Source organism: Lissotriton helveticus, chromosome 2_1, assembly GCF_964261635.1.
Source record: "Lissotriton helveticus chromosome 2_1, aLisHel1.1, whole genome shotgun sequence".
Classification (NCBI taxonomy): domain Eukaryota; kingdom Metazoa; phylum Chordata; class Amphibia; order Caudata; family Salamandridae; genus Lissotriton; species Lissotriton helveticus.
This window is the reverse complement of record NC_136059.1, coordinates 52,714,021-52,726,974: the sequence shown is the minus strand read 5'-3', so window position 1 is coordinate 52,726,974 and position 12,954 is coordinate 52,714,021. Positions and strand designations below refer to the sequence as shown.

Below are 12,954 nucleotides of genomic sequence, written 5' to 3'. Positions count from 1 at the left end.
ATTCCCTAGCAGATAAGATGGTTATTGGCCAAGGCTTGGCCCTCAGGTGACATCTCAGGCCAAAGCACAGTATGCGCCTTTGTGTACCAAAACCATGTCAATCATTGGGCAGAAGGGAAAAGATCTCCACTGAAAGGCCTGGTGTGGAACTTCACTGATGTCTACACATACCTGTTTGCAATGAGGCACACTTACCCACAACCTTGCTGGTAGAAGCAAAGACACCTTTGCCCTCCTTTCTATCAGCTTCCAGGGCAGCTTTCTCTTTTTTCATCTTCTTCAGGTCCACATTTGAATATTCCAGGTTCTGCTCCGCTCTGTGAAGCTCAACGCGGCTCCTGTTCTCCAGGTCACTCAGCACGTCCAGCTCAGTGCTCGTGCCGTTGACCTGCAGCTCTAGCGCGTTCTGCTGCTCCGCGAGCCTTCGTAGCTCGGTCATGAGCGTGGCGCGTTGGGAGCGCAGTGCAGTCTCTTTGTTCAGGGCCATCATCTCTGCCTTCCGAAGGTTGGTGTGAGCCTCACCTATGTGAGACTGAATCCTCCTGTATACCCTACCAGTGATGTTGGTGTTGAGCAGGCTCTCTGCCAGCTTCTCCAGGGCACTGACTCCTGTCAGGAAGGTCTCCCGAACTGCTCCTTTAAAGCCTGTGCTTCCAACAGTAACAGGAGCCAGCGTTGGGTCACAAAAACACACAAAGGTTCCTAGAACAAAAAACAAGCAGATCACTCTAAGACAACAAAGGCAGACACCACATCCAACTCAAGGGGACACATGAGGGGAGGTTACAAACTGGGAAGCAAGGCCATTGCAGAAGGACAACCTTGCCCAAATTCATGGGGCACATTCATAAGAGCCCTGCGTCGTCACCTTTCGCGATGCAAAGTAGTACACGTTTGATGCAAGGCTCTGAGTCAGATTTATGAAGCCACGCAGACCCACCCTGCGTGGCTTTGAATGTCATCATAAATCATGATTAAGGAGATGGAGCGCAAATTGCTGCGTTGCCGTACTCTGCGAACGAGAGGCATTCCATAGGTGTTGCGGTGGGTGTTTCCACACAACTCGCATGGGTTTTGATGCATTCCCAGATATGCAAGGACTTGTAAACCTGGAAATGTGTTAACATTTTGGGGCATATTACCAAGGGCCTTATCGCCGCTTTAGCGGGAATTTTTCCCGCTAAAGCGGCGATAATTGTATCGCCCTATTACCTAGCTGTCGCTAACACCAGTTAGCGACAGCTAGTAGGAGATAGCGGGCATTCAGGTGCCCACTTTGCATGTCAGCGATAATTATCACTGATGACATGCAAAGTGGGCGTGCCAAGATGTTCTAACATCGCTATCTCCTATTACCAACTTTTGGAAATAATCGCGCTAAGCGCGATTATCTCCAAAAGCTAACGCCTGCCCAGAGCTGTTCTTAGCCATGTTATCCAATGGTAGGTGGATTACATGGCTAAGAGCATTTGCTCGGTAATGCATGAATATCGCTGACTTTACAGCGATATTCATGCATTTCGGCCGATTTTTATCGCTTAGGAGATAAACCTTGATAATAGCAAGGCTCCTAAGCGATAAAAATCAGCGGAGCTCGGCTATGTTAATGTTGCCGCTAAACCAACATAGCGATAATTATCGCTAGTTGTTGGTAATATGCCCCTTTATTCTTTCTGAGATGAGGTGTAACGAGAAGAAATATCTTTATTTCCCCCCATTTTTTGCCTCTTTCTACATGTGCTGCATTCTACAGAAAACATAGAAGGAGAAAAACACCTCTCGGGATTGTATTCGTGCCGGAAGCTGTCCTTTCCTGCACACAACGATCCTGCTTACCATAGTGCAAGGGTGCATGCAATGCATGCCATGATACTAAGCCTCTGAAACTGCACCAGCGCAGCGGGAAAGGGTGGGGATTCATCATGTAGGATAAATATGGTGCATTCCTGCCCTTTCACTTTGGCATAGGGCAGTGCAGCCAGGTGACTGCTGTGCTTCCCTACAGCAAACCCCCATAAATGAGGCCTAACTTCCCAAACTGCAGGGCTAATAAACTCACGGATAGTGGGCCCCTCCCTGTGTGAGAGGGAGGTCGCAGATGTCTGCTGTTTCTCTTCTCATTCATTTTCTCTCACATTTCTGAGTTCCTATTTCTAATTAGGAGGAGTTCATAGTACTTTCAAGGCCCTGTTGTCACCCATCTGTTGCTCGGGATTACCAAGGGGCTCCCCTGACAGCAAAGAAATGCATAATGCCTCCATCTGAGCAGGGGGTCCTACATTAGGATGCAGAGGGTTCTGCCACAGTGGTGGAGTACTCAAGGTGGAGAATTCTGATCCAGTTTTACTTCTGCCGGGGTGGTGGAGTACTCAAGCCCAGAGGTGAGGGATTCTGATCCAGTTTTACCTCTGCCACAGGGGTGGAGTACTCAAGCTCAGAGGTGGAGAATTCTGCTCCACTTCTATTTGTCACAGTGCCACAATAAGTGTACATTATAGTACAGCTATGGAACACAAATGGGTTGTTTTGATCCAGGTGTGGCACATCAACTTGGTGGAGTGGATTCGTTTTTGTGGTTATGTGACAACCTGCAGGGCTCGAGCGGGGGCACAGGCCTGCAGCCTTCTGGAGCTGTGGCAAGAAATTCCCAGACACGTCTGGCAATACAACGCCACAATGTGCCATAATTATGGCTCGCTTTAGGACAGTTGCGTTTAATTCTGGCAAAGTAGGCGCACATTCTGCAGAACTAGTCAATATGGCAGTTGATCTGGGTGACAGACCTCTCTGGCAGAAGCATACTGCTTGTTTCACAAATCACTTATTGATGTTAGTAGTGTCCTACTGCGGCTCACATGGGATCCACTCGCGACCTTCGAAACGTAAGAGATGTTTACTCAAGGACACATAGCAGAAAACCTTTATTCTGTCAGGAAGCATGTCTTACTGCTGGAGGTCATGGGAAGGACACCCATAGGACTGGAGAAATCACACTTACTCATAGGAAAGGCTTTGTTAATTTTGGAGCAATCCACACCTCAGAGGGAGGGGATAAGACATGCCTACTAATGGAATATCTTGGTGAATCTGAAAGTAGGATGTTAAGGAGAGAGATGTAGGTAGTCCTGGGACATCTTCCCACAGTATCAGGACCTTTATTCCTGCTCATTGCTCATGATGGCCACAGGCCCAACACAAGACGCATTGATCTACCAAATTTCCGGCTTGTTCAGACGCAGACTTTGAACCAGAGTGAGTTTTCTGACCTGGGAATATTCTGATATATTTTTAAGACAATAGCTGAATATATTGGTGCCCAGGCTCACACTACTTTGGCTAATTCTGGCCCAGAGATGATGAATAAAAATTCCCTTTAATCGGAAAAATGATGTTACGGAAAAATGTAGGTGAATGGAGGAAAAATTGAGCTAGGAAAATTGACTCTGGTAAGCTGTAAAATACTACTTGGTGGCGTAGAACCTTCTGATGAACTAACAAATAAATACACAAATTGTTTCTAGGGCAAGGATCTTAATTCTGAATCCGCTGACGTCAAAGCCTGCTGAGCAGTAGGTTCCTCACAAATGATTTATCTAGATGTGGTCTTTCGAAGGGTCTCTAGAATATGGACCTCGGAGTCGCGGACTCACCTGCGATGACGAAGACTGCAAAGGAACGGAGCATCGCGGGATTCATGGCGGACGAACTCTGGGTCCAACGGGTCACAGATTCCTGCAGAAGACTGGAAGAAGATCACCATCACAATCACAAGCAACAGAAAACTGATTTTGTTCATCTTCAATTTTGAAATGCTGCCTCACTTTATGAATCCCACCTGATCCTGCCATGTAGCATTCTCACTCCCTCCACCCGCCCCCTCCGCGGATTGCAACTAGTACACAGACACCTTAGTGGCCTTCTAAGGGTGACTGCTCCAAAGAGTGGACTTCATTATGCAAAAACAGGGGAACTGGAATGGCTGTGCCTCTGCATGGATGAAGAGGTTCCATGCAGGGGCGGGGTGAGTTCACGGGGGCAAAAAGAAATCCGCCCCAGGGCAACTTCCCTCATGGAAGAATGCCTGCCCCCTATACCCACAATCGAGGCTGCTGGAGAAACCAGTCCAGCTGCAGTAGAACCCTAGTCTTGCAGACAACTTCTACCCACAGGTCAGCAAGAAATGAAGGAAATACTCCAATCTCTGTTCTGGGCTTATTTGTGAAAGCCCTGTGCCACATTTGCACCACATAAGTGGTACATGAGTGACGTGGGGCTCTCATAAAGGTTCATGAAGCCACGCGAAGCCACCTTGTGTGGCTTTGAGTGGGCTGAGATCACGAGTAGGGCGACGCATTGCAGATCACTGAATCACTTTACTCTGTGTCAGGGAGGTGTTGCATGGGCGCGGCACAGGTTTTTCCACACAAAACCATGGATTTTCACGCTGCCCCAGATTTATAAATTGATGTAAACTGGGGAGGCTTCAAATCTGTACTCCTACCGAGGTGAGGGTTAACGAGGAGAAATATAATCATTTCTCCTCGTTTTTTCCTCTTTTCGTGTGTGCTGCATTCTGAGAAACACTTCGAGAGAGGAAAAAGCCTCTAAGGATGCTCCTTTCTGCACAAAAACAATCCTGCCAACAACACAGGCAGCTTTGCACTTTGGTGTAAGGCTTCCTGTGTTGGTGCTAGGCTGCTAAAGCGGTACCAGCACAGGCAGAAAGGACAGGAATGCACCGTATGAGATCAATAAATGAGGCCTGAAAAACATTGGGGTAGGCGCACATGGTTCACTTTACTGGAGTCTGGAGCGCAGAGAGATATACAGTCCTCAAGCCTCGGCAACAGGCAATTGCGTTTGCCACTGCTGGATGACTGCGGGCTGATGCTGTGCCCACGGGGGGCGCAGAGGGCACAGGAGCGGGGCAGGCAGGTGAAGAGTGCCTTTTGTGCCATCACTCTGGATACACTCCTGCTGTTATTTCACTGCTAGTCTTGAAGAACTTAAAACATTGTCCGCGCAGTTATATTTTATAAGGTGTTTTTCACAGGTGAGGTCACTAGCTGCCAAGTGGACCCTACAGCCAATCCTGGCTAATAAACAAACAGCACTTTGCATGCTTCTATTTTTGAGCCATTGGTCCAGTGATACCTGCAAAACTACAGGTCCCAGAATGCAGCGTGCTTCTTCGGAAAAACCGAGCAGGCTGGCATGACATGGAGACACTTGACTGCAATGGGGGTTGATAAATTCTCCCAAAGTTTTAATAAATATATTATGGGCAAACATATTTTGGTTATTCCATAAATGTGTCCGAGTGACATCTACAACTGAAAGCATCTGGAGCTGGCTACAACTAATGAATGCAACAAAACAGGTGTGTGCGTGGAACTGGGGTCCCTGCTCGTGCACTAGCGCTTGGGATATGCGCGTCAGTGCGCTATCTTAGTAGATAGGGCGCAGCACTGCCCCTTTCACGCAAAGCAGTAAATACGATTCATGCGCTGGGATTTATGAAATATTATTAAAGATGATTACAGCTCCCTGCAGATCCCAAAATGGGTCATCCCGAGCTGCGGGAAGTGTGCCCCTATCGAGGGTGCCTGCGTGTGGCGCACGGGGGCTTCAGTGAGCTATGCTACACCCGCGCAACAGTGAGTAAATAAACAGCGCCTTGGTTGGCAGGAAACATCCAGAGATACCAGCAGCATCTTCCAGACGTCTGTGATCTCTGCCCTGCGCCCTGATAGCAACGCCAGCGAGGAGAGGGGTGTTAACATGTACATGAACCATCCTCACCTCCTGCGGGTGCACGCGCACAGGTGTCACGTTTAACTCGAGTCACCTGGAAACGCTCCTGTGAACAATCCATCGCGCTCAGCATCCAGTCTCTTCCCGTGTGCCAGACATCGACCCATTAAACCCCGCTTGCTCGTGAAGGTCGTTTGTGGTGCAGAATCCCACCCAAGTTGGCACAGACTCCAGATGCAGGCGGGCGCGCGCCTCGGCAGCAGCTCAGGCCACCAGACGTGTCCACCCACCCGCCCTAACACGCAGAGACGCACTTCAAATAGGAGTGCAACAGCCCTGTCCCGACGAGGCTCAGGGCTCTAGTGAAAGTACAGTAAAGTAATGAGCTGTGACCTAAGGGAAGTAGAATAAAAGTGAGGGCCGTGCACGCGCACACACGCTGACGAGCCCGCGCTCCTGCATGGCCTGGGCAGAGTCAATATCAAGTTATCAAGAGACCCCGCACTCCTGCTCGTGCACCCACCTACCTCAGCGCGCGCAGCCGCAGTGAGTGTCGACTCGCCTCCGCCTCGCCGTGTGAGGGTGAGTGGGAGCCCCGGGGGTTTATAGGGGCAGAGAGGCAAATAAGGTAACGTGTCAGGAGGAAGAAGCTGCCCATTGGCCAACACCCTCTCACCTGAGCCCCTCCCCCCAGAAACAGGGAACAGTCACAGGCCAGAGCTTTGCATGCCTGCTCCAGCTGAGGCCTCCTCGCCTCCATCCTTGGGTGATTCCATTCCATCGCCTTCACACTTCACAGTCACCTCCCTTCACACGTCACAGTCACCTCCCTTCACACCTCATCACTCCTTCACAAACCACCTCCCTTCACACTTCACATCTCCACCCTCTGGCCCTCCTGCACATCTTTGGGTGACTCTTTCACCCTCACAACCCTGACCCCTCCGAAGCCTGGCCTCTCTGACCGTCTCACGCTTCCATACCCTGACCCTTCTCTCATTGACCCCTGACCCTCCCACACTCCTCCTGACAACTTTCCATTCACAGTAACAGATGTTTCACAACAGTCTGAGCCCATCCCGACCCTCTCACTCTCCCCACTCTTGACCCTCTCACCCCCCACTCTTGACCCTCCCACTCTCCCCACTCTTGACCCTCCCATTCTCCCTACTCTTGACCCTCTCACCCCCCACTCTTGACCCTCCCACTCTCCCCACTCTTGACCCTCTCACCCCCCACTCTTGACCCTCCCACTCTCCCCACTCTTGACCCTCTCACTCTCCCCACTCTTGACCCTCTCACCCCCCACTCTTGACCCCCCCACTCTCCCCACTCTTGACCCTCTCATTCTCCCCACTCTTGACCCTCTCACTCTCCCCACTCTTGACCCTCTCACCCCCCACTCATGACCCTCTCACTCTCCCCACTCTTGACCCTCTCACCCCCCACTCATGACCCTCCCACTCTCCCCACTCTTGACCCTCCCACTCTCCCCACTCTTGACCCTCCCACTCTCCCCACTCTTGACCCTCCCACTCTCCCCACTCTTGACCCTCTCACCCCCCACTCATGACCCTCCCACTCTCCCTACTCTTGACCCTCCCACTCTCCCCACTCTTGACCCTCTCACTCTCCCCACTCTTGACCCTCTCACCCCCCACTCATGACCCTCCCACTCTCCCCACTCTTGACCCTCCCACTCTCCCCACTCTTGACCCTCTCACTCTCCCCACTCTTGACCCTCTCACCCCCCACTCTTGACCCCCCCACTCTCCCCACTCTTGACCCTCCCACTCTCCCCACTCTTGACCCTCTCACTCTCCCCACTCTTGACCCTCTCACCCCCCACTCATGACCCTCTCACTCTCCCCACTCTTGACCCTCTCACCCCCCACTCATGACCCTCCCACTCTCCCCACTCTTGACCCTCCCACTCTCCCCACTCTTGACCCTCCCACTCTCCCCACTCTTGACCCTCCCACTCTCCCCACTCTTGACCCTCTCACCCCCCACTCATGACCCTCCCACTCTCCCTACTCTTGACCCTCCCACTCTCCCCACTCTTGACCCTCTCACTCTCCCCACTCTTGACCCTCTCACCCCCCACTCATGACCCTCCCACTCTCCCCACTCTTGACCCTCCCACTCTCCCCACTCTTGACCCTCTCACTCTCCCCACTCTTGACCCTCTCAACCCCACTCTTTTTTTTTTTTATGTTTGAAAGCTTTATTAAAGTAAATAATCAATCCAACAAGGTAACACCAGCATATATAAATGAGGAAGAGGGAATATGATGAGAGGATAAAAATAAAGCTGATGGTACAAATGAGTAACAAAGCATTTTAAGCGTTTTTTGTTTTGTTTTGTAAGGGAGGGGGGGAAAGGAGGGAGGGGAAAAAGGGGGGGGGGAGTAAGAGAAAACCTGGCAATAAGTCATAAACGGAAGATTGCAGTAATTATGAACAACATGCATAAGAAAGTACAGTAAAAGCACCAATGACTATAAATAACGATAAAATATATGGTCTAAAGGCAGTAAATAACATATTATGAAGTATAAAACGGCATAAGCGAGAGAGTAAGGAAAGTGAGTAGATACAGGAGTACACTTATTCAAGGGGGCTTAAAGTTGGCAGAGGAAAATGTATATGGTTTTGTCTTGGCAGATTGATCCAAGTGTAAAGTTAAAGGTAACCAGTATAAATCAACATTACGAGAGGGTTTGCTCAGGGCTGCGATGGCTACGTCAAGCCTATGGGAGTGACATAGTAAATTCCACCAACAGACCATGGAAAGTTTGTGTAGAGATTTCCAATTGGAAGAAATGTGTTGGAGGGCAAGGGCAAGCATGAGGTCAAAGAGACCTCTCGAGTGTGGTGGGAGGTCAAGAGAATCAGACAGACTGCCTAGAAACACCAAGGAAGCTGAGAAAGGGAGAGAGAAGTGAAAGATATGAGAAACACGGGTCCACACCTGTGACCAAAAAAGGCGGACGGAAGGACAGAGGAAGAAAAGGTGGAAGGAATCCGCATTGGTAGCATTGCAGGTCCAGCAGTCAGCACTAGAAGAGGATAGAAAACGAGATAAGGAAAGTGGAGAAAAATAGAGTCTATGATAAAAGAAAAAGAGAGATTGAGTTAGAGAGGCATTGCGGGAGGTTTTGAGAGATTTAGCCCAAATTGTATCCCAAAGAGAAATTGGCCACATAGAACCGAGATCTTTCTCCCAGGAGAGTTCTAATTTCGATTTGGGGCGATCAGGGTCAGAAGCAGAGAAAAATCGGTAAACAAGGGAAGCCCTGGGGACAGTGGAAAGAAGGGTAAGTAAAGAAGAAGAGGATGGGGGTGTGGTGTCAGAATCAAGAGAGTAGTATCGTTCAAGAACAGTTTCCATAAGAATGAAGTATTTCTTTGCGAAGGAGGAAGGGCAGTGGAAGGAGGACTGAAATTGAGGAAAGGAGCGAGGGGACAAGCCATCGAAAAGATGATGGACCCAAATAACACCCCTCGATCTCCAGGTAGGCCAAGCAATAGGTCTATTCCGTATAAGAATAAGCGAGTTATACCAAATGGGCATTAGCAGAAAGGACTCCCGAGAAATAGGAGCAGATGAGGTCAAGGGTCGCAAAGGTCGCAAAAGAGATGTGGTATGTCGAAATATAGGGGAGACAAGACACTGGGCTTTAGCGGTGAATAGGAGAACTTCCTCAAATGAATGTGGAAGCAACAGATCACGCTCAACAGAAAGCCAAAGTGGAGACAGAAAGGAGATGTCGTGTGACAGCCAACGAGAAGCTTGACGGAGGGAAAAGGATTTGTGGTAGAGACGGAAATCCGGGAAATTAGTACCACCATTTACTTTGGGTTTACGAAGGGAGGAGAGTGAGATACGTGCTTTTTTCTGTTTCCAGAGGAATTTGGACAAGACAGAGTCAATACGACGAAAATAAAGAGACGGAATATGGATCGGGAGCATGGAAAGTAAATAAATTAATATTGGAGCAATCATCATTTTAATGGAGTCGAGACGACCCCACCATGAGAGGAAAAGGGGATTCCAGGAGGAGAGGAGGGAATCTATTCTAGAAATAACGGCGTTCATGTTAAGACGAACAGATGATGAGGGAGAGTTGGAAAAAAGTACACCTAGGTATTTAAGTTTCTTACTCTGAAGAAGCCAGTGGAAGAAAAGAAGTGCGGAAGACAGAATTTAGTGAGGGGAAGAATCTCCGTTTTATCCGAGTTGATTTTATACCCGGAGACCAAAGAAAAATGTTCAAATTCAGCCAATAGGGAGGGAACTGAAGTAGCAGGGTCAGAAATAAAAAGAAGGATGTCATCAGCATATGCAGACAGTTTAAGGTGATTGGGTCCATATGGAAAGCCAGAGATAGAAGAATTATTACGAATAGAGGTCAAAAAGGGTTCAAGAGCAAGGATGAACAAAAGAGGGGAAAGAGGGCAACCCTGGCGGACACCGCGTTTAAGAGTAAAGAATGAGGAGAGTTTACCATTGACTAAAATAGAGGCTTTGGGCATGGAATAGATTAAGGAGACATAGGAAATGAATTTTGGGCCAAAACCATGCCATTTCAGGGATGCCATGAGAAACGACCAATCAACTCGGTCGAAAGCTTTTTCAGCATCCACTGAGATGGCCGCAAGAGGGATGGATAAGGAAGGGGCTTTACTGAGGACATTAAGGAATAGTCTAGAGTTGTCCGAGGTGAGGCGACCTTTAACAAAGCCGCATTGCTCTTTCCCTATGAGATGAGGTAGAAGGGGATCAAGGCGGAGAGCGAGAAGTTTAGCAAACAGTTTATAATCTACGTTGACCAAAGATATTGGTCGATAGTTTTTGCAAAATTTGGGATCACGACCTTCTTTAGGGATGAGGCAGATGGTAGCATCTTGGAAGGACCCTTGAGCGAGGCCTTCGGAACAAAAGGACTGAAAAAGGAGAAGAAGACGAGGTAAGAGAATGTCGGAAAAATGGAGATAAAATTCAACCGGAAAGCCATCGGGGCCGGGGGTTTTGCCTTTGGTAAGAGACGTCAATGCAGCGGATAATTCAGAAAGGCTAATGTCAGAATCTAGAGTCGAGAAATTGAGCTGGGAGGTATCAGGTGTAGGCAGACGGGCAAAATATGACTGAAGAAGATCTGGGGTAGGTGGATTTTCAGGAGTATATAAAGTTTCATAGAAAGAGTGAAATTGCTCCAAAATATCTTTATCCGTATGGAGGAGAGTATTGGAAGGGGAATAAATAGCATCAATAACAGTCCGCTCCTTCCGTGATTTAAGGTAATTAGCAAGTAGCTTACCGGACTTGTTGCGACCCCCGTAATACCGAGCACTACTGCGGAGAAGATAAGAAGAGGCCGAATCTGTGGTAAGCTTATTAAAGGCAAGTTTAGAGCGAAGAAGCTCAGAAGACATCTGACTTGGAGAAGAGGTATAAAATTGGTGTTCAAGTAACTTAATATGTTGTAGGGCGACCTTGCGTTTTTGAAGAAATGCTTTCTTTTTCTTAGAGACAAAGTCAATAATGAAACCCCGGGCCGTGGCTTTAAACGAATCCCAGAGGATGTGCAAAGGGGTAGTAGGAGTAGAATTAAGGTGGAAAAATTCTGAGTTGAACGAACGAAATGCTGAAGAAAAAGTGGGATCAGTGAGAAGAGAAGAGTTAAAGCGCCAGCGAGAGGATTTAGGGGTAGGGGGGAGAAGATCAAAGACAGTAAGAATAGGGGCATGATCAGAGATGACAATAGGTTCAATGGAAGAGGAAAGAAGGTTTTGAGATAAGGAGGAAGAAAGGAAAATGTAATCCAAGCGGGAAAAGGAAGAATGTGGGGGAGAGAAAAAGGAAAAATCCAAAGTGTCCGGGTGTGTGATCCTCCAGGAGTCTATGAGATGAACCTGAGAAATAGTGTCAAGAAACTGCTTGTGTGGTTTATGAGGAATGAAACGAACAGAAGATTTACGATCTAAAAAGGGGTCTACAATCTGGTTACAGTCTCCACCTAGTAAAAAGGCATCGTCCTTGTATTGGATACATTTTGCTGTGATCACGGGCCAAAAAGAAGAATCAGGGCATGTAGGACCATAAACATTCAGTACAGTAATCGGGATAGCATTGACAAGCAATTTAACTAAGATCCAGCGACCCTCTTCATCTCTCTCCTCAAGGAGCAGTTTACATTTGAGACGTTTGTGAACCAGAATAGCAACCCCATTTTTTTTATGAGAAGCAGGTGAAAAGAAAACATCGCCGACCCAGAGTCTTTTGAGTTTCAAAGACTCAACGTCAGAGAGGTGTGTTTCTTGGATAAGAGCAATATCAGGATTATAAGAGGAGAGGTGGGAAAGTACTCTCTGCCGCTTAATAGGGTGATTAAAGCCTTTAACATTCCAGGAGATGACGTTAAACATGAGACCGTATAACATTATTTAGGAATAGTAGGCGCCAAAACATACTGTACATGTAATAAGGTGAAGTTGAAACAATATAAGCTAGTAGAACTAGGGAATGGAAAACTGAATAAACATATTGTATGAGCAATAGGTTAAACTGCAAAAAATCGAAGAATATTAAAACCATTGAAAAGGCAGAAAGAAGAGTAGGAGGAATAGGAAAAAGAGAGGGGGGAGGGGAAAAGGCGAGGGGAAAGGAAAAAAGGTCAGCAAAGGATGGTGAAGAAGGAAAAGAGAGAAGGCATAGAAGACAGTACAAATCCAAAAGGATGACTGTAATAAACATACCTGAGAGGGGTAAATACAGAAAGGGAAGGCGGGGAGGTGGTGATGCGTTACAAGACGGGGGACCAGGAACAGGAGCGGAGCCACACCAAGACCTCACAAAAGGGGAACGAAGGACTGAACAAGATGGTGAAGGGAACATCCGAGAAGATCTGCGCATGGAAAAAGAAAGTTAATTAGGGACATACGGAACAAGATACACGAGAAATATAACCAGAAAAGAGAGAAGGGAAAAAGAGGAATGTGGAGCGTAGTCAAGGAGACTCAAGAAAAGAAAGAATTCAAGAGGAGAAAAATGAAAAAGAGCAAAAGAAAAAAGTCGAGAAGAGTACATAGAGCTAGAGAAAAGAGAGCTAGAGAGCAAAACATGAATACAACAGAAACATTTCAGCCACTATCTGAAGGAGAGGAGGAGGCTTCCATTCCTTCCTCATTCTGCAG

General features: G+C 47.9%; 1 protein-coding gene across 1 annotated transcript in view; it reads right to left on the bottom strand.

Annotated features, from left to right (window-relative positions):
* The window catches only part of LOC144820057 (uncharacterized), a 50,164-nt gene extending 46,368 nt beyond the window's left edge, over nucleotides 1-3,796 (bottom strand). Inside the window, exons 1-2 of the mRNA XM_078677712.1 lie at nucleotides 3,651-3,796; nucleotides 196-728 (exon numbers count right to left, since the gene is read on the bottom strand). Of these exons, the coding sequence (XP_078533838.1) occupies nucleotides 196-728; nucleotides 3,651-3,796 (679 nt within the window). The remainder of the gene's footprint in view (nucleotides 1-195; nucleotides 729-3,650) is intronic.
* Between the last annotated feature and the right edge of the window lie 9,158 nt (nucleotides 3,797-12,954).